This window comes from Heterocephalus glaber, unplaced genomic scaffold (genome assembly GCF_053883595.1).
Source record: "Heterocephalus glaber isolate CG9 unplaced genomic scaffold, H.glaber_assembly_v1.0 deba00001457, whole genome shotgun sequence".
Lineage (NCBI taxonomy): Eukaryota > Metazoa > Chordata > Mammalia > Rodentia > Bathyergidae > Heterocephalus > Heterocephalus glaber.
In genome coordinates this window covers 43,322,057-43,345,562 of record NW_028258305.1, presented here as the reverse complement: position 1 = coordinate 43,345,562, position 23,506 = coordinate 43,322,057, and the positions used below count along the sequence as shown (strand labels likewise).

General features: G+C 38.2%; 1 protein-coding gene across 7 annotated transcripts in view; it reads right to left on the bottom strand.

Annotated features, from left to right (window-relative positions):
- Positions 1–23,506, bottom strand: part of Itsn2 (intersectin 2) — a 148,195-nt gene that overhangs the window by 38,011 nt on the left and 86,678 nt on the right. For all 7 annotated transcript variants that reach the window (XM_087216602.1, XM_087216603.1, XM_013070102.3 and 4 more), the window contains 9 exons: positions 19,476–19,612; positions 16,327–16,463; positions 15,255–15,352; positions 11,929–12,104; positions 11,481–11,625; positions 8,155–8,360; positions 6,055–6,119; positions 3,251–3,417; positions 46–91 (listed from right to left, as the gene is read on the bottom strand). In XM_087216602.1, coding sequence (XP_087072728.1) covers positions 46–91; positions 3,251–3,417; positions 6,055–6,119; positions 8,155–8,360; positions 11,481–11,625; positions 11,929–12,104; positions 15,255–15,352; positions 16,327–16,463; positions 19,476–19,612 — 1,177 coding nt within the window. The remainder of the gene's footprint in view (positions 1–45; positions 92–3,250; positions 3,418–6,054; positions 6,120–8,154; positions 8,361–11,480; positions 11,626–11,928; positions 12,105–15,254; positions 15,353–16,326; positions 16,464–19,475; positions 19,613–23,506) is intronic.

Genomic DNA, 23,506 nt, shown 5'->3' with positions numbered 1-23,506 from the left:
AGAGAAAACACCTGAATAATTTTTCAAGTTCATTATTGTACATACCAGGTTTTTTGTTTGATGTTCCAGATTTGCTAGTGCTCCCCAAATTCTACAAGGAAAAGACGTTATTTTTATCATTTCCAACAATCCAAATGTAAAAGTACTGAGCTTACTAGGAATGAAAGAATTCTAATCCCCAGGATTTCCTTTAAATGAGTATCAAAATGACAATGAACCTTACATTAACTAAGTAAGTGAAAAATCCTCCACTTTCCAGGAAGTTTGGTCTGCTAACGGAATACTTGTATACAAGTTGCTGATGCTGTCATCCCTGACTCAACAGGACGAGCTCACTTTCTGAATTTCCTGAACTATTCACCATGACCATCTAGGTCAAAGGCCCGGTACTCAGCAGCAGGGTCAGCATCGCCGCTCCCTGCAGTGTGTGCCCCGGATGCATGAGGGTGGTGAGCTTCGCTCCCTCCTCCGAAAGCGTGGCCTCATCTACAGCTCGGGCAGGCCGGAGCCAATGCTTTTAATCTTTACCAGCTACCCCGAAACTGACTGAACCTGATTTAAGAACAAAAATAATCATACCATGGGTAGCAACTCAAGTTTTTGTTGTCTTTAAAATATAAATGAGGCCAATCATATTTCCTATTTTTAAGGCATTCACTCAAAAAAGGAAAGGAGTTAAAAAGAATATTTTTTCCGTTAGTGTACATAGGTGCCATGAAGTATTAAGCAGAGTTGCTGGGAGTCTCAAGCTAACATTCTTTGAGTACTATGTAGCAGGCACTGGTTTAAGAGGCTACACATATTTACCTGTTTAATTTCTATAATAACACTATTAAGTAATCATGATCACTCTTATTTTACGGAAAAGAAAACAGAGGCACAGGAAGGTGAAGTGGCTTGTCCAAGTCCCGCTTCTCAGCGGTACAGCCAGGCGACAACCCAGCTGCTTGATGCACTAAAATCATGGTTCTCGGCAGTGACCGGTACATCCCGGGAGCAGGCACTGGGCCCTTCCCAGCGTCTGTGGGATGAAAGTAACTTTCACGATAACCCTAAGGCAGTGTGCACTTTTCACTGTGCTGACCTTTACGACAGTGAATAAATTGCTGGTGCTGGACTGAGTGTGGTGGCGCAGGCTGTAATCCCAGCATGCTGGGAGGCAGGGGGATCACTGTGACCTCGAGGCCAGTCTGGGTTACCTACAGGACTCTGCCTCAAACAAACAAACAAACAAGCCCCACTGGTACTTCAGTATGAATCAAGGCAGTGGGATCAAATTACACTATTAGTCATAGTATTCTTTAGTACCACGTACTCACAGCAAAAAAAAAAAATTAAAAAAAAAAAGCCAGTTTCACTTAAGAATGTCCTTGATAAGATACTGGAAATTTTATTAAACCTTAATCCTTGAGTACACATCTTTAATGATTTTGTGTGACTAAACAGAAGTGTGCCAAAAACATTTCTGCTGCAGCTGGGCATCCCTGTAATCCTAGCACTTGGGAGGCCGAGGCAGGAAGATCTCCACAAATTCAAGGTTAGCCTGTGTTACATAGTGAGTTCAAGGCCAGCATGAACTATACAGTGAGAACCCTGTCTCAAAAAAACAAAAACAAAAACAAAAACAAACATTTCTGCAGCATAGAAAGTACAATGACTGTCTCAAGGAAAAGGACTTGTGTGAACAAATTGTGTGCTGAGCTGTTTTCATGGAACAACATTTCTACTTCAAAGAACAGACAGGTAATTATTTAGACCTAGGATTTAGCAATTATTTTCTCAAAAATGAATGAAGTAAACCCTTCATTGAAAGGAGAATAGGTGGCAGGACTTACTGCCAATGATAAAATTCAAACTTACATAAGAAAAGAAAAATCTTGGAAAACTTCTATCTACCACTGTGAAATGACAGCTTCCCAGACCTTTTTGATGACTGGTGGTATTAATCAATGTGATTTCCTGACATCATTTAATGAAATGTGTCAATACAGGGAACATCTGCATAACTCAGTGATTCAATATTTTCCAAATGAACAGTGAATGACGGCACATTTCACATGGGTTAAAAAACCCATTCAATGTGCAAAACAGACTAATGAATTTTAATGTAACGGTAAGCAATATTCACTGATGTGGCTTCAGAGTCCATGCTGTAATGAGCCCAGAGTAATTTAGGATTTGTCAAGTTTTGGTACAGCAGAATAAAGAACATTCACAGACATCTGGAATTACTAAAATGTTTCCATTTTCTTCCATATCTGTATGAGGTAGAATTGTCCTTATATATTTTAACCAAAAGAATATATCATAATAGATGGAATATAGAAATAGATTTAAGAACCTTGTTATCTTCAATTAAGCCAGACATTAAAGAGATATAAGGAATATAAAATAATGTCACACTAAATTTTTTCTTGAAAAATAGTTGTTCTTCATAAAAGTTATTTCTGTTATCATATAATGGATTTAGCTATAAATTTGTGAATTAATATTTAAATAACTTGTTATTTTAATATGGTTATTCTAATTTCTAATATGGTAAATATTATTAAATATAATCTATATCTAGATATATACTTAAAAAAACCCTTTTGGGGGTCCTCAATAATTTTTTTTTTGAGACAGGGTTTTGCTATGTAGTCTAGGATGGCCTTGAACTCTCGGCAATCCTCCTGCCTCAGCCTCCCAGAGTGCTGGGACTACAGGTGTGCGCCTCCATGTCTAGCCCAGTAATTTTTAAGAATCCAGCAAGTCTGAGAACTGCTTTATATCATATGGGTGGCAGAATGAAAAGCAGTAGGAACCTTAGAGTGCAGCATGAGTTACAGTAATGTTATCGCCTTAAAGTACAGATTTACAGACTCCTTGAACATGGCCCTCCATAAATGCCAATGAGTACAGAACCACTCCTTAGCTCCAGTTATCACAAGGCTCAGCCTTACCTCTGACTCTTGCTCCTAGAATGTCATAAATTCCCTTCCCCTCATTTTCTACCTGGAGCCTTATAATAAAATCTATGGCATTAGAGCTACCTTGAGTGGCTTCCTTGTAACCAAAGTAGGCTGACCAAAGCCATACATGCAATCTCTGTTTTAAGTATGAATCATGAGCAAGAAGAACAGAATGACTCTGTTGTTTTTTGGTACTGGGGATCGAACTCGGGACCTTGTGCTTGGGAGGAAGGCGGCGGAACCACTGAGCTAAATCCCCAGCCCGCATGACTCTGTTTTTAATACCAACATAACTCTACCTCTTGATCTTTTGGTTTGACATAGTTTGATGGAAAAATTCCAGTTCTATCTCCAATACTTCCTGTCCACCATTCTCCATCTTTCTGTGTCACCAATATTTCTTCGCCTTCAGTGAAAGTCAAATCTCCTGGTTCTACACTTGAATATGGATAAAGTGCAATATATTCTGTAGGGAACAAAGCAAAAGTAGATTTTTATTGGAAGATTTCGGAAGTAAAACAGGAATTAGGTCAATCTGTAAGATCTCATATATGTTTACTGTAAGGGACCTTGTCCCTCCAGTATAAGAAGATCTGAGCCGGGTGTGGGGCACAGGCCTGTGATCCTAGCACTTGGGGACTGGAGACAGAAGGATCGCAAACTCGAACCCAGCCCAGCAACTCAGTGACTCGGTGCGACCCTGTCTCAAAATGTAAGATAATGAAACAAAGAAGGGCTGGGATGTAGCTCAGTCCCTAGTACCACCACCACCACCACCACGTCACACACACATCTGAAAGGCCCAGCTTGGAGGTGCACACCTGTAACCCCAGTATACTTGGGGGGCTGAGGCAGAAGGAGCACCAGTTCAAGGCCAGCCTACGATACACAGTGAGACACTGTCTCAAAAATTAAAACAAAACAGAAAGATCTGAAGGTAGAAAAGGGAACAAAAGCACTTATTATTTAATAATTGTTAAGAAAAAGGTTGATTTAACATAAAGCTTTATCATGGGGTTTCTTTCTTCCCGGAGTTGCTTTGCTACCATCATTAGTTTTTTTTTCCTTTCAGTTCTGGGGATCCAACTGAGTACCTTGCGCTTGTGAGGCAAGCACAGCACCACTGAGCTAAATTCCCCACCTCTATTGTTAGTTGTTTTTTTTGGTACCGGGGATCAAACTCGGGTCCTTGCGCTTGTGAGGCAGGTGGCGGAACCACTGAACTAAATCCCCAGCCCTCTATTGTTAGTTTTAATCACTGAGAATTATCTAAAACTACAAACCAGTATTAGTATGTTTACAGACAGTGAAATTGAGGCTTAATGAGGTTAAGTCTCTCTAAAGATAACGAAGTCAAGATAAGAAAAAAATTTTAACCTTATACGAAATATATTTGAAGCTGCTAAATTCTTTGCTCTTTAATTCTTTTATCTACATAGTTATGAAATGGTCAATATCTAGAAACCAACTTCCAGCACAATGTTCTAGGTCTCAGCACAGTGCTTGGCTCTAAGCAGATGCTCAATAAATATTTGCCAATGAACAACCTGGAGGGAAATGCATACGTTTCTATCTTGGCTTTGGTTTTTGTTCCTGTGATTTTTACTACTTAGAAGAAACTTATTTCTGGATTTCAGATATCTTTAACTTTCTCTTCTAGTCTTATTTCTATCTGCCAACATGTAATTTGATCATATAGTACAGATGATCAGAAACACAATCTACAGCCTACTTGTCATTCAGGTTCGCAGTATTACTCAATTTAGTTGATGTAACAAAAATAAAAGTAATCACCAAGTCTATATCAAGTGCAGTAAGTAAGGCCATTTCCAAAACGCTCTTCACTGCCTCCCCAGGTCCTGGTGCAGGCCCCTTCCACCAACACCCACACCTGCAGCATCACCTGCACCTCAGGGTCCCCTCCGTGTCTGCGCAACATCTGCTTGCTGCTGAAGACGATGCAACACTGCCCCTCTGGGGATCCACAGCTCCTACTCAAGACTATGCTGCTTTTGTTCATGAATTATAGAAATGTATCCTAACTACAGGTCAGAGGTGGCAAACCTAAGGCACACAAGCCGTAGCAGGTGATTAGAGCTAAGAGCTCTGAAAAGTTCGCCATCACTGCCACGTCTCAGCCTCTCCTTCTACTGTGAGAGGTTTAGAGATTATGTCTTATTTATTCTTGTCTCTTTTAGGCACTAACATAGAATCTTATAGATATTGAATAAACTAATTTCTCTTTTAAAAAATAAACTGGGCGGTCTGGCTTGCAAGCACAAGGTCCTGAGTTCGATCCCCAGTACCAAAACAAAACAAAACAAAACAACAACAAAAAACCCCCCAAACCCACCAATTTTCAGGGCTGGGGATTTAGCTCAGTGGTTTCGCTGCTTGCTGTGCAAGCGCAAGGACCTGAGTTCGATCCCCGGCACCAAAAACAAAAACAAACAAACCAAACAACCCACTAATTTTCACTAAACTGATTTTTTTTTTAGCAAAACATGGATTGATGGAATGCACTTCAACTATTCAACTTTATAATGAACATATACATTTCAATATAAATCTATAATTGAATTATAACCCTAAATAATTATAAATATATGTAACTATTAAACACAGAAATATGGTCTGAAATTAGGGTGGATAATCTTTCATTTTTCACCACATTAACAAAATCAAAATAATTTATTAACTAAACTCAAAAGGCTATACAAAAACATTCTTTACAGTATTTATAGAGTACCATAATTCCAAATCTTAACCAATAATTTATATGGCAAATATAAATGAAACAAGTTTGTAGACAAGTACATGTACTAAAGTTTTCTTACATCCTAAAAATCTATAGTCATCGGAACACTATTTATTTATAATCTTATTTACTAAGCCAGTCTTTGCTGACTTTTTAGCATTGACTTCCTAAAAGTACCAAGCCATGTTTTCTCTGTATCTTCAACATTAATATGAATAGACAGAGCATGTTTTCCTAACTTTAATGCCAAGGGTACAGAAACAGGGAGAATAACAATGTGTGAAGTCAAATACTGAGGCACTAGAGTGACTCCCATTTAATTTACGATTGCCAAAAAAAGCTTACCTTCTCCAACTGGACAGGCTGCGGAGGTAGGTTTCTTATTTATAGGTGCATACAAAGCTTCTGGCCTGCCAAATAAATACACCACAAGAAACAACAATGGAACAAATGAAAAAGATACAAATAACCAAAAAAACAAGAACGGTTATTTATTCAGCAGTGCATTGTTTCAGGGCTTTCTCAAATTAATTCACAGTCTCAGTATAGTCTACCAATACTCTCATACACAAAATCCTTCTGCAGAAAGAACTACATAATTACAAACTTTCACACTTTACATTAAAGTAAGCTTAGTATGATTTACAGTGCCTCAAATGTGAGAAAATCTGCCTTTCAGATGGAACTTAAAAGAAACTGGCACATTAGTAAGTGGGCAGTCCTTTGGTAGAGCATTTACAGGGCTTGGCTTGGGCAATATACGGGTTTTATTTGTTTATAGTATATTACATTAAAATATATGAGTAATAAAACCTTAGATCTCAGAGCAGGTGTAACTTTAATTTCCATTTTAATCCAGGAAAACTGTTTTCAGAAGTCAGGAAGACTGTCAGGTTCACGGACTGGACACCAGTGGGACGCACCAGGCCCTGGGCCTTGGAATAAACCTTACAGTGTAAACGAAGCGGTTTTCAGGTCAACAGAAGGGAAACCTTACTAAAACCCATGGCCAGGACTGAGAAGCCCGCCCTGTTTAGTGCTGAGTTCTCCACTACTGCCTGCTGTCAAGTTACATGACTCTGATCTTTTAGAAAGAAAAGGTAATTGAATGTAGAGTTAGAAGAAATGCCCTCTAAAACATGTCAACTTCACCTCTTCCTGCTTAAGTTTTCTTCTGTGTAACATGGAGATTAAATAAGATAATCCCAGCACATGAATTTCAGCTACGTTATTACTGTTACTGTTATTTCACACTTCCAAAATTCCATGTCAATTTGAAAAGCAAATTCCTGCATTTGAAGTCAATACTGGTAAGTAGTAACTCAGCACTGAAAGAATTCTTAAGATTATTTCGTTACTCTTTCCGTTCAGTTGGTCAGAGCACTGATGATCACAGGTTTCTCTGCGGTTGGGCAAGCATGGCAGAGCCAGAACTCAAGCCTCCTGCTCCCAAGGCCCGTGCCTTCCATTATGTCAGACTGCTCTTCCATGAAGATCAGCTTCCATGTGAAACACGAGACAGTTACCCACAGCCACATTATGGTGTTATTTCTTTGTATTAAAGTATTTGATAACTCAATTCTTCTACAGACTAGGAAATAAAGGCCAAATCTCAACTCTCTAGTTTTTGATTTTTGCTTATGTGAAAATTCATTCATTCAATCATTTCTTTCTTCACTCACTGAGCTAATATAACTCAATAGTTATTATGTACTAAGATTGTATTAGGCATGAAAAAACTGAAAAATAAATGACAACCGTAAAAGAGATGGACCTGAAGCTCCATGAGGTTCCTCAATAACAGTAGAGGTTGAAAAAGTCAGTAACTACAATGCTATAAGCTATGAGCAATTGCGACGTTATGTTTAAGGAACCCTGGATGCTCAGAGGCAGCAGTGCTCCAAGCTGGTAAGGGTGAGGACCTCAGGCAGGAATTATTTGAAAGCTGGGTGCGGTGGAGCACACCTGTATTCCAGCACCTGGCAGGCGGAGGCAAGAGAATCACAAGTCTGAGCCCCACCTAAGTAACGAAAAGTGCTGGGGACTTTGCTCAGTGTGAAGGCCCTGGGCTCAATCTCTAGCTCAGAAACAAAACAACAACGAAAGTATTACTTAAAGATTGAAAATTTTTAGTAAACAAGGGAGAAATGCCCCCAAATGAAATGAAAAATAACTTCTCTAACTGAGCTTATGGCACCAAGAAAGCAATACATCTAAAATTTCAAGTATAATGCTTTGAAAACTATACGAATCTGAAAAAAAAACAAATCAAAAGAATAGTTTAAAACTGGTTCAAGCATCTGCAGTGTGCCTTTTCACCCTGAGAATCATCTTTTGGGTACCAAACTCAAACCCAAGCTTTTATCATTGCAAGTCCATCACGCAATGGCTGCCTCGTTAGCAACAGCACCAACATCTACGTCTCATGTAAACACAGACACTTACTCTTCGCGCTTCACTTCACTCCCAGGAATGATCTTGACGTAAGATTTTGGAAACCATCCTCTTCTTCCGTGTACCTCCCCAAACCACCAATTCTCTTGCTGCTCTAAGACGGTAATGATGTCATGCTTGGAGAAGTTCAGGTGGTTATCTTTCTTTGCAGTCCATGAGCAAAGGGCCTGTGCTTTCAGGTTTTCTACAACCTGCCCCTGTGAACACAAAGCCACACACAGGGAAAAACAAATGAAATAACCATGGTTACCAAGATGTCAGCTTCCCAGGATGTAATGTATTTGCTGTTTAAACAGAGTTTGGTGTGGTGGTGACCTAAGGGTAATCTACTACCTGTCCTACAATTATGTAGGAGGGACAACCCAATCAGGTGCAGACTTCTGGAACACCGTTCAGAAAACATCACTGGTACAGAGGCAAGCGGTGAATGCTCAAGGACACATTCAAAGCTAACCTCCTCACTAGTATTCTAGATACTCTATTATGCCCTCTCACATTTTAAAAGTATTTTGTAATCAAGTCCCTCTTTTCTCTTTCTTCTGTGTCTAAATTCCCGAAAGAAAGAATTGTCTTAAACTTGTTTTCCAGGGTCACCCTTCAATCCTTACAATTTAGGGTATCACCACACTGCTGAACCTTTTCCAGACAAGGTTACAAATAATTACAGCAAAGCAAAAAGCTTCTTCTGAAACCCTCCTCTCCTTGACCTCTGAACGTTGCTGACACTGCTGTAGTTCCTGAAGCTCCTCTGATAATCAAGAGGTCCTCTTGTCCAGCCCTCTTCCCTTACTGTTCCACAGGACCTCCTAGGTAATCTTATTTATGCCTATAAATCTACACTTTCCAGTGTAACCTTATCTCTTGAGCTCCCAACTTGTACATCAAAGGCACACTAGGCGTTCCACTAGTTGGTTGTCTCTCCTGGGGACACCTCAAGTCACCAGATGAAATGCAATCACTTTGAGGGGTTAGGACAACAAACCCACTGCCAGCACTGCCTGTCAAAGACAACAACATCACACTTCTTTCAGTTGCTCAAGTTAAAGACTGAAGAATTATCTTTAACTCCAACTGTGTTTCACTCTCCACCTTCAATGAACTCTCTATTTTGTCAATTCTTTTTGGTACCGGGGATCAAACTCAGGAACTTGCACTTGCAAGGCAGGTGCAGTGCCACTGAGCTAAATCCCCGGCTATTATGTCAATTCTTAATACCATTCCATCTGTTTTTATTACTACAGCACTGGTTCACAACACATCTCACAACTTAGATATTGTATCAGCCCCCCTAAACTAATCTTCCTTTGCTCCCTTCTGCCAATACAGCCTCTACATTACCACCAGAGTTATTTTTCTTAAGCATACTATCAACCGCTCTCTTAAAAACCTCTCTTGGCTGGTCACTGCCAAGAGGCCTAATATGGTATTAAATGCACATCAATAAACCTCAACTTTACCTCTTAACCATTTCTCTATGAATCCTGTATTCTAGCTATATGTAAGCAATTACCATTTCCTACAAATACTGTATTTCCCTGAAAATAAGCCCTAGCATGATTTTTTCAGGATGGTTTTAATACGAGCCCTACTCCCACAATAAGCCCCAGTTAAGATCATCAGCCACGCATATGTGCTTTGTTGCAACACATGACAGATATGGTGAATTATAATATGTGATATATAATTAAATATAAATAAATATTGACATTACTACTTAAATAAGAAATTATAATTAAGTATTTGTAAATACATAAGTGGGCACCTTTGAATGAGAGGTAAACACCTACAAAAACAAATGAACTTGGGCCAGGATTTAGCTCAGTTGGTTCCACTGCCTGTCTCGCAAGCACAAGGACCCGAGTTTGATCCCCAGTACCAAAAAAACCCTGAAAAAACCCAAAAAAACCCAGATGAACTTGAGACTTATTGCCAATGACCAATCGAGTACAGACACAACACATGAATAAGATGCACACTTGATAACGAATGGGCATGGATGTGTCTAATATGAATCTTCATAGTTCAATACATTGTATATTGTAACAGACATACTTAATGCACTCATATGAAATAAAGAAACATTTTCTGAATTTTGGTGCCTGCAATTTTTCTTCACTTTTGTGTGGACCATCATTCTTAAATGTCATCATTTTTGTTGCCACTCCTGTCTCCTAAGTCTTTAATTAACTCTTGATTTAATGGAAACGCTGTGAAGCCTTGTCTGTAAGAGGTGGTGACTTGGGTGAGGAATTATGGGAGAAAACCAGTGACACTTGTGCTGCCAATGCCCTGTGAGCAGGCTGCATGGACAAGAAGTGCTCATTTAAGGAGAGCGGGACATGAGAGATGGGGCCAATGGTTCTACAGGAAATGGAGTCACAAGAAATTCAGGCTGGGATTTGGGGTCCGAAGTTATGACAATGTTCCAGAGGAAGAGGACATGATGGTATTTGAATAAATGTAGATTTCTGTACATGAATAAATGTAAATTATTGTACATGAAAAATAAGACATCTCCTTAAAATAAGCCCTATTGGGTCTTTTGAAGCAAAAGAATATAAGACTCAGTCTTATTTGGGGGGGAAATATGACAGCTTGCATTGCTGTGTTTCAGTGACTCTCCACATTGTTCTTTCACTGGAATAACTCCTGCTTGGTGAAATCTTGCTTATCGTTGAAGGCCCTACCGAAATATCTTCCTTTAAGTGAAGACTACTCCAATTCCCAGACTAAGATGTTTTCTCCTTTCTCTCCAGACTTTGTAAGAATCTTTATTACATTTTTCATACACTATAGTTATTTGTATATTTTTCTCCTTTAACAGATTAAGAATTAAAGGCAGCAAATTTTGACTTATTTTTCCTTAAATTTCTAGCACCCAATAGAATGTGAGAATCTATAATTATTGAATAAACATTTATGAATGAAGGTGACTCTTATAGGACTTTATTGTGATAAAGCCTGCGATTTCTTCTTAGAAATGTTAAGATAACAATACTTGCAATGGTTATATCTAACTCAGAGGCTAAATGCATATAACAAAGTTCCAAGGTTCTCAGATAAATTACTTATTTTAGAAAAAACAAAAACTCCTCAAGCCCAAATCTCATCCCTTTCATTTGGTACTATGGTAATTAATTACTAAAAATTGTCTAATGATCATTCTTCGACTTCACATCACATGTGCATGCTAAGAAGAAAAAATGGATGCTTTGGTTAAATGAGTGAATAATGCTTTTGTACAAAGTCTTCATTCAGTTTCATATGCATCACAGTGAATTCACAGACTAAAGTACACAAAATTACACATCACATACCTGTCCATGGATAGGTGATATGGACCCAGGGGACACAGTGCGAGTAAAAGCTGATTTTTTCTGCCATGATGCATTAACAGTTAGGTTTGAAAAAGATACATTTTGATAATCAGTCACTGATGCTGGTTGACTTGAAGAAAGTGGTCTGTAAATATAACACTTTAATATATTTAACTGTTTAGACCCTAACGAAGCACCATCAATTTATCTACTAGTATATCATATACACTAGGTTTAAACACAATCTGTGGGGAAAAAAGAATTCATGAACAAACTACTGACCCATGTTTTCATCTGATAAATTTCAGTATTAGATTGGGAACAAAAGGTTCTCTTGGGAAAGCCCAGCCCTAATTAGCAATATGAGAAAGTATCAGGCTGACACAATTACGTACTAGCATTTACATATTGACAGAGACAGAAATTTCACCATTAACTCAAAACTTACTCAGAGGAAGGTGAGGTAGCAGATAAAGATACTGTGGGAGGAAGTAAGGCCTTCTTAGGAGACATAGCTTTTTCACTCCATGGCATTTTTTCTACATAGTTGCCTGGAAACCAGCCAAAGTTTCCTTGAAAACTGCCATAAAGCCAACCAGGCTCTCCTACGGTTTTTTCATCAACCTATGGAAGCAAAAAGAAGAGTTATTAACACTGCTTAGAACCCACATATTTAGAATGGAAAAAGGTGCAGACTACTGTACAGTACTCTCATTTTCAGAATTGAACCTATTAATAGATAAGGCTTTTTCTACAAATTATTAGAAAATAATTATTATTTTATCTAAGTGAATATATGAAAACAGTCTGCAAAGACCAACAGCCTAATACAGAGCTTATAATGGAAAACAATCTCCCCAAACCAAAGCTCCTTAGGCCCTGATTTCCACTGGCAAATAGTAACTTGCCTTTCTTTTTGGTTTCTTCTGTATTTCTAAACAATGTGTTGATACTGCTATTTCTTAAAATTTATTCCATTGCAGACAATATCTATTGGCTTTTGGTTATGGAAAATAAAGCTCTACCTCTCTTTCACTGTACTCTTACTCTAACAATACTGTTACATCATAATTCCTGTTTAGTTATAGTTAATGTTTATACTGTTATGACTATGTAAATAACATCTGAGTCTTGCGATATTCTGCAGACTACATTTCCTTTCTTGCAGTTTTTATTTCTCTGTAGTTAACTGTTACTTTGTCGTTGAGTCAGTTCTCTTTGTTCCTATCACAGAGCCTTCTTGAACCCTTAACTACAGAATCTCTGAATACTATTTTCCAAATGGTACATACGGCGAGCTTCACTGCTGCGCTCTTGCCTCATGCTGTTCATCCCTACCAGGCAGGCCCTCCTGCTCCTCCAAGGTGATCAGTTTCCCATGTAAAAAGAATCCCAAAGCGCTGTCCTTAGGACTCACTTCCGAAGAAACAGTCTCCGCTTCCCACTCCTTATGAGATAGCTCCACCTGGGTGTCCCATGGCACTTTCCTACTCAAGTCTAAGACTGAACTTCCCTCCACAGCCATGCATCCTAGTTCACTATTTCCCCTAAATGCTCTATATTTCCATTCTTCTCACACTTTGTCATTCTAAGTAAACAAAAATCTTTGGCTCTTATCTCTTACACTTCTATAGCCCGGGACTTGGTCACTAAAAACTTCTATATATTTTTTTTTAAAACCCACTCTCACTAACCTGGTTGAGGGCTGTGTGCATGCGTGGATGTGTTACCAGGGATTAAACCTAGGGCCTTCACACTGAACTATATCCCCAGTCCTTTCTAAATTATTTTTTGGTACCGGGGATCGAACTCGGGTCCTTGCGCTTGCGCAGCAGGCGGCGAAACCACTGAGCTAAATCCCTGGCCCCTTTCTAAATTATTTTTATTTTTGAGGCAGGGTCTCACCAAGTCACTAAGTTGGCCAGGCTAGGCTCAAATTTGCAACCCTCCTGCCTCAGCCTCCCACAGTGCTGGAAATACAGAAGTACACCACTACATCCAGCCATTTTGTACCTAAAATTATTGTAATCTTTACTGATCCTTGAAGACTGTTAACTTCTCACAAATCAGGCCGGAGTACATATACTGTCATAAACAGCATATCACATTGTATTGCTTATGTGCACATCTCTTCTGTTTGCCTGTGAGGCTTTTTATTGACTCCATCTAGCACAGTATATATCTGCTTACTTCACTGAATAAATATGGCAGCTGTGTCTCTTCACTCCACTTTCCATTAAAATCATATAAAACCCATTAATGTTTGTAAAAACAGCTTTTGAGGGTATGATTAACATTAATTTCACATTTAAGATGTTAAATTTGATGTTTTAAAATACTTATACGCAGGGCTGGGGATTTAGCTCAGTGGTTCCACTGCCTGCCTTGCAAGCACAAGGACCCGAGTTCGATCCCCAGTACCAAAAAAAAACAAAAACAAAGAAAATACTTATACGCCTGTATAAATAAACCCCAATCAAGATAATGAATATGCCCATCACCCCCAAAAGTTTCCTCATGTTCCACTGTCAATCCTGGCCTGCTTTTGTCACTATAGATTAGTCTGTACTTTCTAGAATTTTATATAAATAAAATCACACAATATGTGTCCTTTTTCCTACCTGCCTTCTTTCATTCAACTTATTTTGCGACCTACCGCATTGTAATGAGTATAAATCACTCATTCCCTTTTTCAGATTTTTATTTTTATTAATGCATGTTTGCAGTACATAATGATATTCACCACGGCTTCCATGCCTTTCTATTGCTTGAGTTATTGCGTCGTATGGATATGCCACACTTTGCTCATCCTCTCACCTGCTGACATACTTTGGGGTTGTTTCCAGTCTTTAGCTCTTATGAAAAAACCTGCTATGAACATTTCCCTTCATGTGACATACACTTTCAGTTCTCTTGGGGAGATACCTAACATGGAATGGCTGGGTCACGTGGAAGGTGCATGTTCAACTCTTTTTTGATTTTAAATAATGGCCTGTTAAGATAATTCACATACCATACTGAAACTAAAACCCAAGTTTGCAGTTTCCAAAATCTATACTGTTTCCATTATATTAGACTAGCTCCGTCAAACGTGACTCCCTAAATCTTCTCTTGTTCATACACTGTACAGATTGTGATAATACAATAAAGAACTTTGTTCCAGGGACCAAACAACCTATATCCAGTTAGGGCTGCAGAACCTAATTCTAGTTCTTTTTAACAGTTACCACAAAATAACCAGTCCCTCAAAATTTTCTTTTCTTTTCTTGATTTTTCTGAGACAGGGTCTCAATATGTATTTTACGCTGGCCTTGAACTCACAGTGACTCTCCTGCCTCAGCCTCCCAAGTGATGGGATTGCAGGCATATGCCACCACACTCACCTTCAAAATTTTATTTTTAACTTATTAAAATAATAAGATCAGCACCCCCCCTTCATAATGTGAAGCAATATGGCATAGTTAAAAGAACACTGGACTTGGGAATCAAAAAACAAATACTTGCATTCCACTCCGGCACTGCAATGTGGACAGTTACAATTTGTTCAAGTCTAAGCTTCCTTGCCTAGAATATAGTAGTAATAAAAACTGTTCTATGCAGATCTGTATGCACAGGAGTGTTACACAGGAGGTGTGTTCTAAGGACCAAATGAAGCAATGTTTATGAAACTTTAAGAAAATAACTACAAAAAATTTTGGTCAATATGTTATTACAGAAAGCAACACTTTACAATATGTTCAGCTTATTCGGGAGAAAAGAGACTTTATTTTCTACCTGAATTATATCCCCGGAACTGAAACTCATCTCATCATGGTTCCTTGCTTCAAAGGGGTATAATGCTCTATAATTCACCAAAGCAGTAGCTGTCTCACCTAAAGAGAAGGTAATTGTTATAAGCTGCTAATTTCATGTATACACATCTTTGCTATGACTCAATAAAGACCTCTTAAAATCTAAAAGAAAAAACTGAGCATCAAAAAGGTACAATGAAAATTCACTGGACACAGACTTGTTAGGACTTAAATGTCCCAACTAATCATATAATCAATACAAAGTAAAGAAGGATATTCCTCTCAAATAAGGCAGGAGGCAGTAAAACAGGGAAGCCAGGCAGGCTGAGGCACACAGGGGGATCTGAGAGCGGGGAGGGAGCCCCGCCTGGCCACGCCCTGCACAGTGGAAGCGGATTAAACAGGGTTTCCTCTGTGGGGGTCAGGACACAACCGGGAAGAAAAGCACAAAGGGTCAGCAAGGACATCAACAAGTAAACCCGGTTGGCTGAAGATTTACCAGTGAGCTTCTAAAGGTCAAATAGTAGAAATCCACTCGACTTGATAAGATTAGAAATGTTTTATTTGTTCATTTTTAGAATAGAAGCTTTAGGTTGTGAAATTCTGAACACACTGTACTGTTAATATGAATCGAAAGGTTTATGCATGCAAAAGAGGACATAATCATATTAAAGCACTATAGGAATGGCCTCGGAGGGATATCAAAAATCAAATATTGCTTCTGAGAAAAGTTCAATGTGTAAAAACTTAAAATTTTACTGTTGTTTAATTAAAGTAAACAGCTTAGTTATACTGATTGAATAAAATATTCAAAACTGTTTATACAGTACTTATGAAAACTATGCCAGGGCCTTCTCAGGTAGTCAGTGATAAACTATCTTCTTTTCTCCTGCTGTGGTTGACCTCTGCCCTCTGTTTTAGGAGGCTACACACTTCTCCTCCAAGGTTAATTTTATTTTTTCTAAGATTAGCATCTTTGTTTTTCCTTTTTCTATCTCTCATTAGATTGTTGCTTTGCCTTAAGAGAATCAAATCCATTTTTATCTTTTCCTTACTTTGTTTCTCTTCAGCTTTTCGATCCTCTTCTTGAATTTTTTCTTGCGTTTTTTCTTCCTGAAGTCGCTTCTGTTTCTCTTCTTCCTCCTTTCTAAGACTTTCTCTCCATAAGTTTTCTTTCCCTTGCTTCGCTTTCCTTGAAATAGAACAAAAGCAGTTTGCACAATGCCATAATGCTTTCTGTGCACTAAACAGAAATGTAGTACGACTTCTGCTTCCTGTAGCTGGAGAACTAGCAGCAAGGTGTTGGTGGAGGGACTGGAGAAATAGTGGAGCTGGATGAAACTGGAGTCGGTCACTGAGCCTTGGGCTAACGGGTCAGCTGTGGAGCATAACTGACAGTTCCCCACACCTCAAATTCCCCCTGCAGCCAACTTCCCAACCCTAGGAGGGGAGGAGGGAAAAAAATGGAACCATTTTGCAAACAGATCTAAAATCTTTCCATCCAGATTCTTCACGAGGCCTGCCTTCCAGCTTTTATCCCCTGTCCTCTCTGGTCCTTGCTGTGGGGACTTACTGCTGTGGAGGTGGGAAATGCTTCTGAAAAGCTCACTTGCTTTTTGAATTATCTTCTCAAAAAGTCTTTTACACTTGCTCAGATAAAACTTTTCTCTGTAGGCCCACGGAACCATGCTTCTGTGCATGTTTCTATGTCATTTGAGCGTGGAGATGTTTATTTATTTATATTTTGAGACAGGGTCTTGCTTCATAGCCCAGGATGGTCTTGAACTCAAAGCAGCTCTCCTGTCCCATCCTCTCAAGTGCTGGGATTATAGGCGTTTACCACCACGCCCAGCTGACAGTCAAGATGACCTATGATCAGACTGAATTATTTTAGTGTTAGAACTAATAGTGCACACCATAGTTTTCCCTTGCATGTATTTTTATGACCTTCCTAAGGGGCAGAATGGCCACCACTAAATTTAGTACGTTCTCAAGGCATGATCCAGGCAGTGGAGACTGTAGCCGTCCATCCTGGGACTGGAGAACTTATACACCTGCAAAGTGGGAACCCTGGCTTACTTCTAAGGTCCCTATTCCTTAATTCCTAATCAAAATTGGAAACCCCAAATAATTCAAAACTTGTAGGCCCTTGATCATTAGTCTTTTCTCTTCATCCCCAAACTGTCTTCTGGTTTCCTGAAGACCCCACCAGCTTCCTTCAACCCTTTCCAAACCCTCCTGTACCCTCCTTTTCATCACAGGATTTTTTTCCTCCAGGGGATTTCTGTAACTGAAATCTGGGTTTCCTGGAGGAGTGTGTTTTTCTGGTCGTCCTTACTTCCCTCAGCTGACTTTCTCAGCTCCCCTGTGCTTTTCCTGATGCCCTTCCAAGCTTACAATGGCTGTATTAGCCTCATTTGATTTCTCATAGCATTTAAACACCACTATCAGAGTTATCTACCACATATCAGAGGGACAAACAAAACACCAGAGAGGTCATTCAATTCTGGTAAAACTTTCTTATGCAAGAGCTAGTGGATAAGAAACTGGTTCAGTGCCAGAAGATACCCCAGAAGCCAGACAAAAGGGGCCACATCTACAATGTGAAGCCTGTTATCAGTAAATTGGGATGAGAAGGGATGTACCTGAGCAAACAGCCAAGTGAACTAAGATGTAGTACTAAAACCCAGCTCTCGACTGATTAGATCCTACAGGTACTTCTGTTCTTTGATTTTTTTTTTTCCCTCCATTGCAGTAAGATAATATGCAAGGATGATGAATGAAATGAAAATGTGTATTACTCATATGGTCTGTTGGCCTTAAAGAAACTGTGAGTGAAATGAAGAGTTACCAATATAACTGTGTGTCAACAGAAAATTCTGACATAGTGACTAGCTGTGTAACCACTACAAAATTTCCTTGTGGAATGTTAAGTGGCACAAGTTAGGTGGCAAATGAAGAATCCCACTGGCTCTCCCTTTATAGTGTTCTATTATCTCTCATTAGGAGGCCACAAAAGTAGGGATTTTAGAGTAAAAAGTATTCAAGCTACTTGTTGAACTGTCTGAATTCCGCATTATAATTATGGGGACTCCAGAAGCAAACAGTAATTCAGGGTTTACCTGCAACACAGACTACACAGAGTAGTCTGCCAATAAAAATGTGCTGGAAGTCACTTTTCTGAGATCATTAAGGATGAAGGCTGTAAAACTAGTAGTCTGTCTTTCTTGCCTCCTCAGTAACTACCAGCTTGTTTGCAGACATTACTCATCTACTCTTCACCAAAGCAAAGAAATGTTGGCTCACTGATATTTGTTAACTAAGTATACTAACTTATGACACTAGATAGCTTGGGAGAAAGAGAGGACTATATCAGAAAAGGATTTTTTTTTTTTTAATACTGGGGATTGAACCCAGGGCCTCCACAATGAACTACCCTCCTAAATTTTTTAAATTTTGAGACAGGGTCTTGCTAAGCTGCTCAGGCTGGGCTTGAACTTGGGATCCTCCTGCCTTACCCTCCTGGAGCACTAGGACTACAGGTGTGCACCACCACATCTGGCCAGAAAAAAGGATCTTACTGACAGACAAAGTCATGTGAAATCACTAAAGGAACGGTTCTAGGCTTCAGATAGCCCATGTATTTTACTTCTGAAGAATTTACCATAGATGTAGACAATCAATATACTGTCTGTCTGGCATACAGAGAAATGCATCAATACAGTATTTGACACACAATCTTTTTCTATAAAATTAAATATTTGGTTATGATCCTTCCAGAAAAAGTAATAGATTTACTATAGGAAGACAGAACTAACGAGTGCTTATTACGTGCAAGATATTATACTATGCTCTATATTAGATGATTTAATGTTCATTATTATCTATTAGAACTGTGGGTATTGATGTCTTTTTTCAGATGGAGAAACTGAGGTTCAGAAAGAAGTGATTTAACCACAGATACCCAGTTATTAAGTGCTAGATGAATTCTAATTCAGGTCTCACTCCAACTTCTGTTTTTTACTAACAAAATATAAAATTCATGACTGAAAAGGAGGACTGAATTTATAAAATTTAGAGTATGATTAGCATCCTAGCATAATTTTTTATTCCCCTTAAATTTCCATAGTTAAGCTAAAGGTACAGCCAACAAAATTAGAATTCTACTCGCAATGAAGTATAATAAATTTATCAGTTATATTACCTTGCAGCCTCATCTTCTAGCTTCTTTTTCTGTATTAGCTCTACTCTCTTTCTTTCAATTTCCTTCAACTTGTCATGTTTGATCTTATGAAGCTGCTCAAGGGCTAGCTGCTGTGTATTGTAGCTTTCTCTCAGTTCCTAAGGATAAAGTGGAAATAAATCAATACTTTAATGATTTAAATATCCTCATCTTATCTAATGTGACATTCACATTAAAAGACAAAAGTCCTAAAGAAAGTTAAACTAAAGATTTAAATTTTAAAAATCTAGGTGATAAAATCTTGAATACAAGTATTTAAGCCAAGCAGCTATTGAGACAAATATATGTTAAAATCATCTACTTTCATATCAATTCATTTCTCAAGAACACAGAATCTTTAATAAACCAATTCTTTAATTTGGAATGGCATTTTCAATTAAAAAGCAATTCATTTAAATACAGGAGAATACTTTCCTTGTAATAACATTAAAAGAGGAATTCTGTTCAGTTATTATATATATATATATGTATATATACATATACATATATATTTCAACCAAGTTATCAGCAACTGTATCTGTTAAGATATTTAACTAAACACAAGCAAGTATTAAATAATTTACTCCAAAACTAAAAGTGGAAAAGACAGTATCTACCTAAAACTATGACTAAAATAAACCAAAATAATGAAAAGTACTGAATTCCAAACAGGAATTAAATAAACAATTACTTATTGAGCATCTAGTTGTGTGCAAGGTGCCATAAAGAACTCAAACAGGACCCAATTCCAAGGTGCCTGACTCCTAACTCTAGAATCTTTGGCATCCATCAAAGAATTCACAATTGCAAAGGGTCCAAATGTAGGATAAAGCCTTACCAGAAACCTGCATTTACGTGTGCTGTTTTCTATCCCTTTCTTCCAACATTCTTTCTTCTCGTGAAATTTCACTCCCTGCCATCCTTCGTGGTTTTGGTGGGTCTGCCAAACTCAGTACTCCTCCCACTCCCACCCAGGGGTGGTCACTACCCTTGGTCTAACAGCACCTCATATCCCTACTTAGAATAACTGGTCTAGAAGACATGAATGTAATTGAAGCTGGGACAAAATATTTTCCTGGGATTCAGATGCCTTGAATAGCCCCACTAAACTGGGATAAAGTAAACCTGGAGCTGCCTCACCACAAAGTGAGACCACGAGTGGTAGGAATGAAGTCAACACAGGAAAGTGAGAAGCAAGGATTAGAGAGAGGGGGCGAAAGTGGAAGGAAATACTAGGGCAGAAATGGCGAATCTTTTAGAGCTTTCAATGACATAAACAGCTCGGCACTAGGGAAACTGGTCAGGGTCCCAGGAACTGTCCCTGTCCCGTAGCTTTTCCATCCATTTAGTCATCATTCCCACATTCCACCAATAACCACTTGTCAGCTTAACTATTTTGAATTGGATTTCTTTCACTTGGAATCTATAGAATACCGAATAAAGGAGTAGGCAAAAGAGACTGGAGGAAAGGAAAACACAAAACAAAAAACCTAAAGTAATCAAAAGAAATCTCATGACAAAGGTGGAAGCTAGATAATATTTGGGTAGAATTTTTTTTCATTTCATTTGAGTTTTTATATTTGTGTGCAAAATTGTGGCTCTTCTCCAAAGTTAAAAATGACCTGATGATCCCCGGTACCAAAAAAAAAAAAAAAACGACCCTGATGAAATGTAAACATTTTGAACTGATTCGAGACATCAAGGAAGCTGTGACAGCCCCCTGAAAGATGCTCATGCAAAAGGACTTCAGGAACTGCTTTAGAAAGTGGCAAGAAAAATGGGACACGTGTTGAAAGCGAGAGGGAGGACTCTGAGGGGGGATTTATGGCAATGTGCTTTTTACTGTAATAATTTAAAAAATTTAAATACAACTATTTTTAGTTACATCTCATATAACTACAACAAAAATTCTTATCAGTCACTGAAAAAGTCAAAGGATGGAAATTAGTGGCTCAAATTGTACAAATGAACAATTTGATAATATAGCAGTCTTGTAAAATAGATATTATCATGACCATTTTTTAATTTTTTTCTCATGACCATTTCTGAGGTTCAGAAGATTAAGTGGCTTGGTTGAAATCCTGCAGTTCTGAACTATTTCCACTATATTATTCAATCCTATTCCATGGGTTCTATACTTACTTTCAGTTGAATTAGATTAAATAACTACATTACTAAAACATTGTTATTTATTGGCTGTGAAAACATTTAAAGATAAATGATTCAAAGGAATTTCAGAGAAATAGCGATTCCTTTCCATTCTAAACGAAGGTGACTGTGGGGAATAGAGCAGAGAGGTGCATACCAGTTTCAGTGAGGAGGAGAATCCCACATGCTTGTTAAAACAAATAGGAGGAATCATCTGCCTCCAGTTTCTCGCTGACTCTGATAAGCCATCTCTAAGATTCGATTTTATGAGGAATGTTCATAGTAATGCTAACTGGAAGGTAAAGCTACAATGATGAAATCTCAGTGGAATTTGCCATGGGATTATTTCACCATTTTTAGTAACAGATGAGACAGACCGGCAAATATAAGCTAAAGTAATGAAGACAGAATCTTACAGAGGCTCATGAGACCCATGGACATTACAGAAAACTACTAGAAACCAAAGACAAAAGAGATGGTTAAAAGTAACCAAAGGAAAAAGGGTTAAATTCCCTGGGCACTGACAGCTACTTTCATAATATAAAAATATGGAAGCCAAAACACAACGCCTTCTAATTACTCAAGGAAAACCATCCTAGAATTCTATAATATACTGAAAATATTTTTCAAAAATAAAAGTGAAATAGAGACATTTATAGAAACAAAACAAAACAAAACAGAACAGAATCCATCAGTAACAAACCTGCTTCAAAGGAAACACACTAAACAGTAAAGGCTATTTTTTAAGCAGATGGAAAGTAACTGGGGGATGAAGCATGAAGATACAGGAAAGAAAGCTCAATAGAAATCTGGATAAATATTGGTGTATCTTCATGAACACTAACAAAACAAATGTGGGAGGCATGTGATGATAAATGCAGTGACGGTATTCTGAGGTCTTGGCATTATCTAGGAAGTAGTAAAATTACTAATTTATATTAGGCTCAAATAAATCGAGGATGCACATTGTAATCTCTAGGATGTCCATCAGTAGAAAAGTAAAAGAAGTTATAAGCAACAAGCTACAAAGGAGGAGGAAAAGAAAAAGTCAAAAAATACCAAAACCAAAAAATATAAACTTGGTCCAATAAAGGTCAAAGAAAAAGGAACACAAAATAGGTGAGATAATTAGAAAACAAACAGAAAAATGGCAGACTTAAGTTCAGATTTATAATTATATAAAAGGTAAACAGACTACACCAATTAAAATACAAAGATAGGTCTGATCTTAGAGATTTCAATGATATGTTATTTAAGACACAATTTATTTATTTATTTATTTATTTATTTATTTATTTATTCATGGTACCGGGGATCGAACTCGGGCCCTTGTGCTCACCAGGCAGGCGGCGGAACCACTAAGCTAAATCCCCGACCCTTAAGACACAATTTAAATGTAAAAACACAAACAGGCTATTACTAAGAGGATGAAAAAAAGATACGCCATGTTAACTGCAACCAAAAGAGCTGGTCCAGCTACACTACTCTCAGAAAAAGAAGGCTGTAAGAAAAAAGAAGCATCTCTGGAGGAATGCACTGTAATAATAAATGGGTGTACCCACTAGGTAGATTCGGACATATCAAGTAACACAGTATCAAAATTTATAAAGAAAAAACCCAGGTGGGCATGTGGCACATGTCTGTAACCAGCACTGTGGGAGGAGAGGTAAGAGATGGCAAATACAAGCCCAGCTTGGGCAATTTAGCCACTTACGGAGACCCTGCCTCAAAACAAAAATAAAAAAGGGGTGGTGATGTAGCTCAGTATGAACCTGGGTTCAATCCCCAGTACTGCAAAAAACAAACAAAAACAACAACAACCAAAACTAGGAAAAGAGAAATCCATAACAAAGGGAAGATTTTAT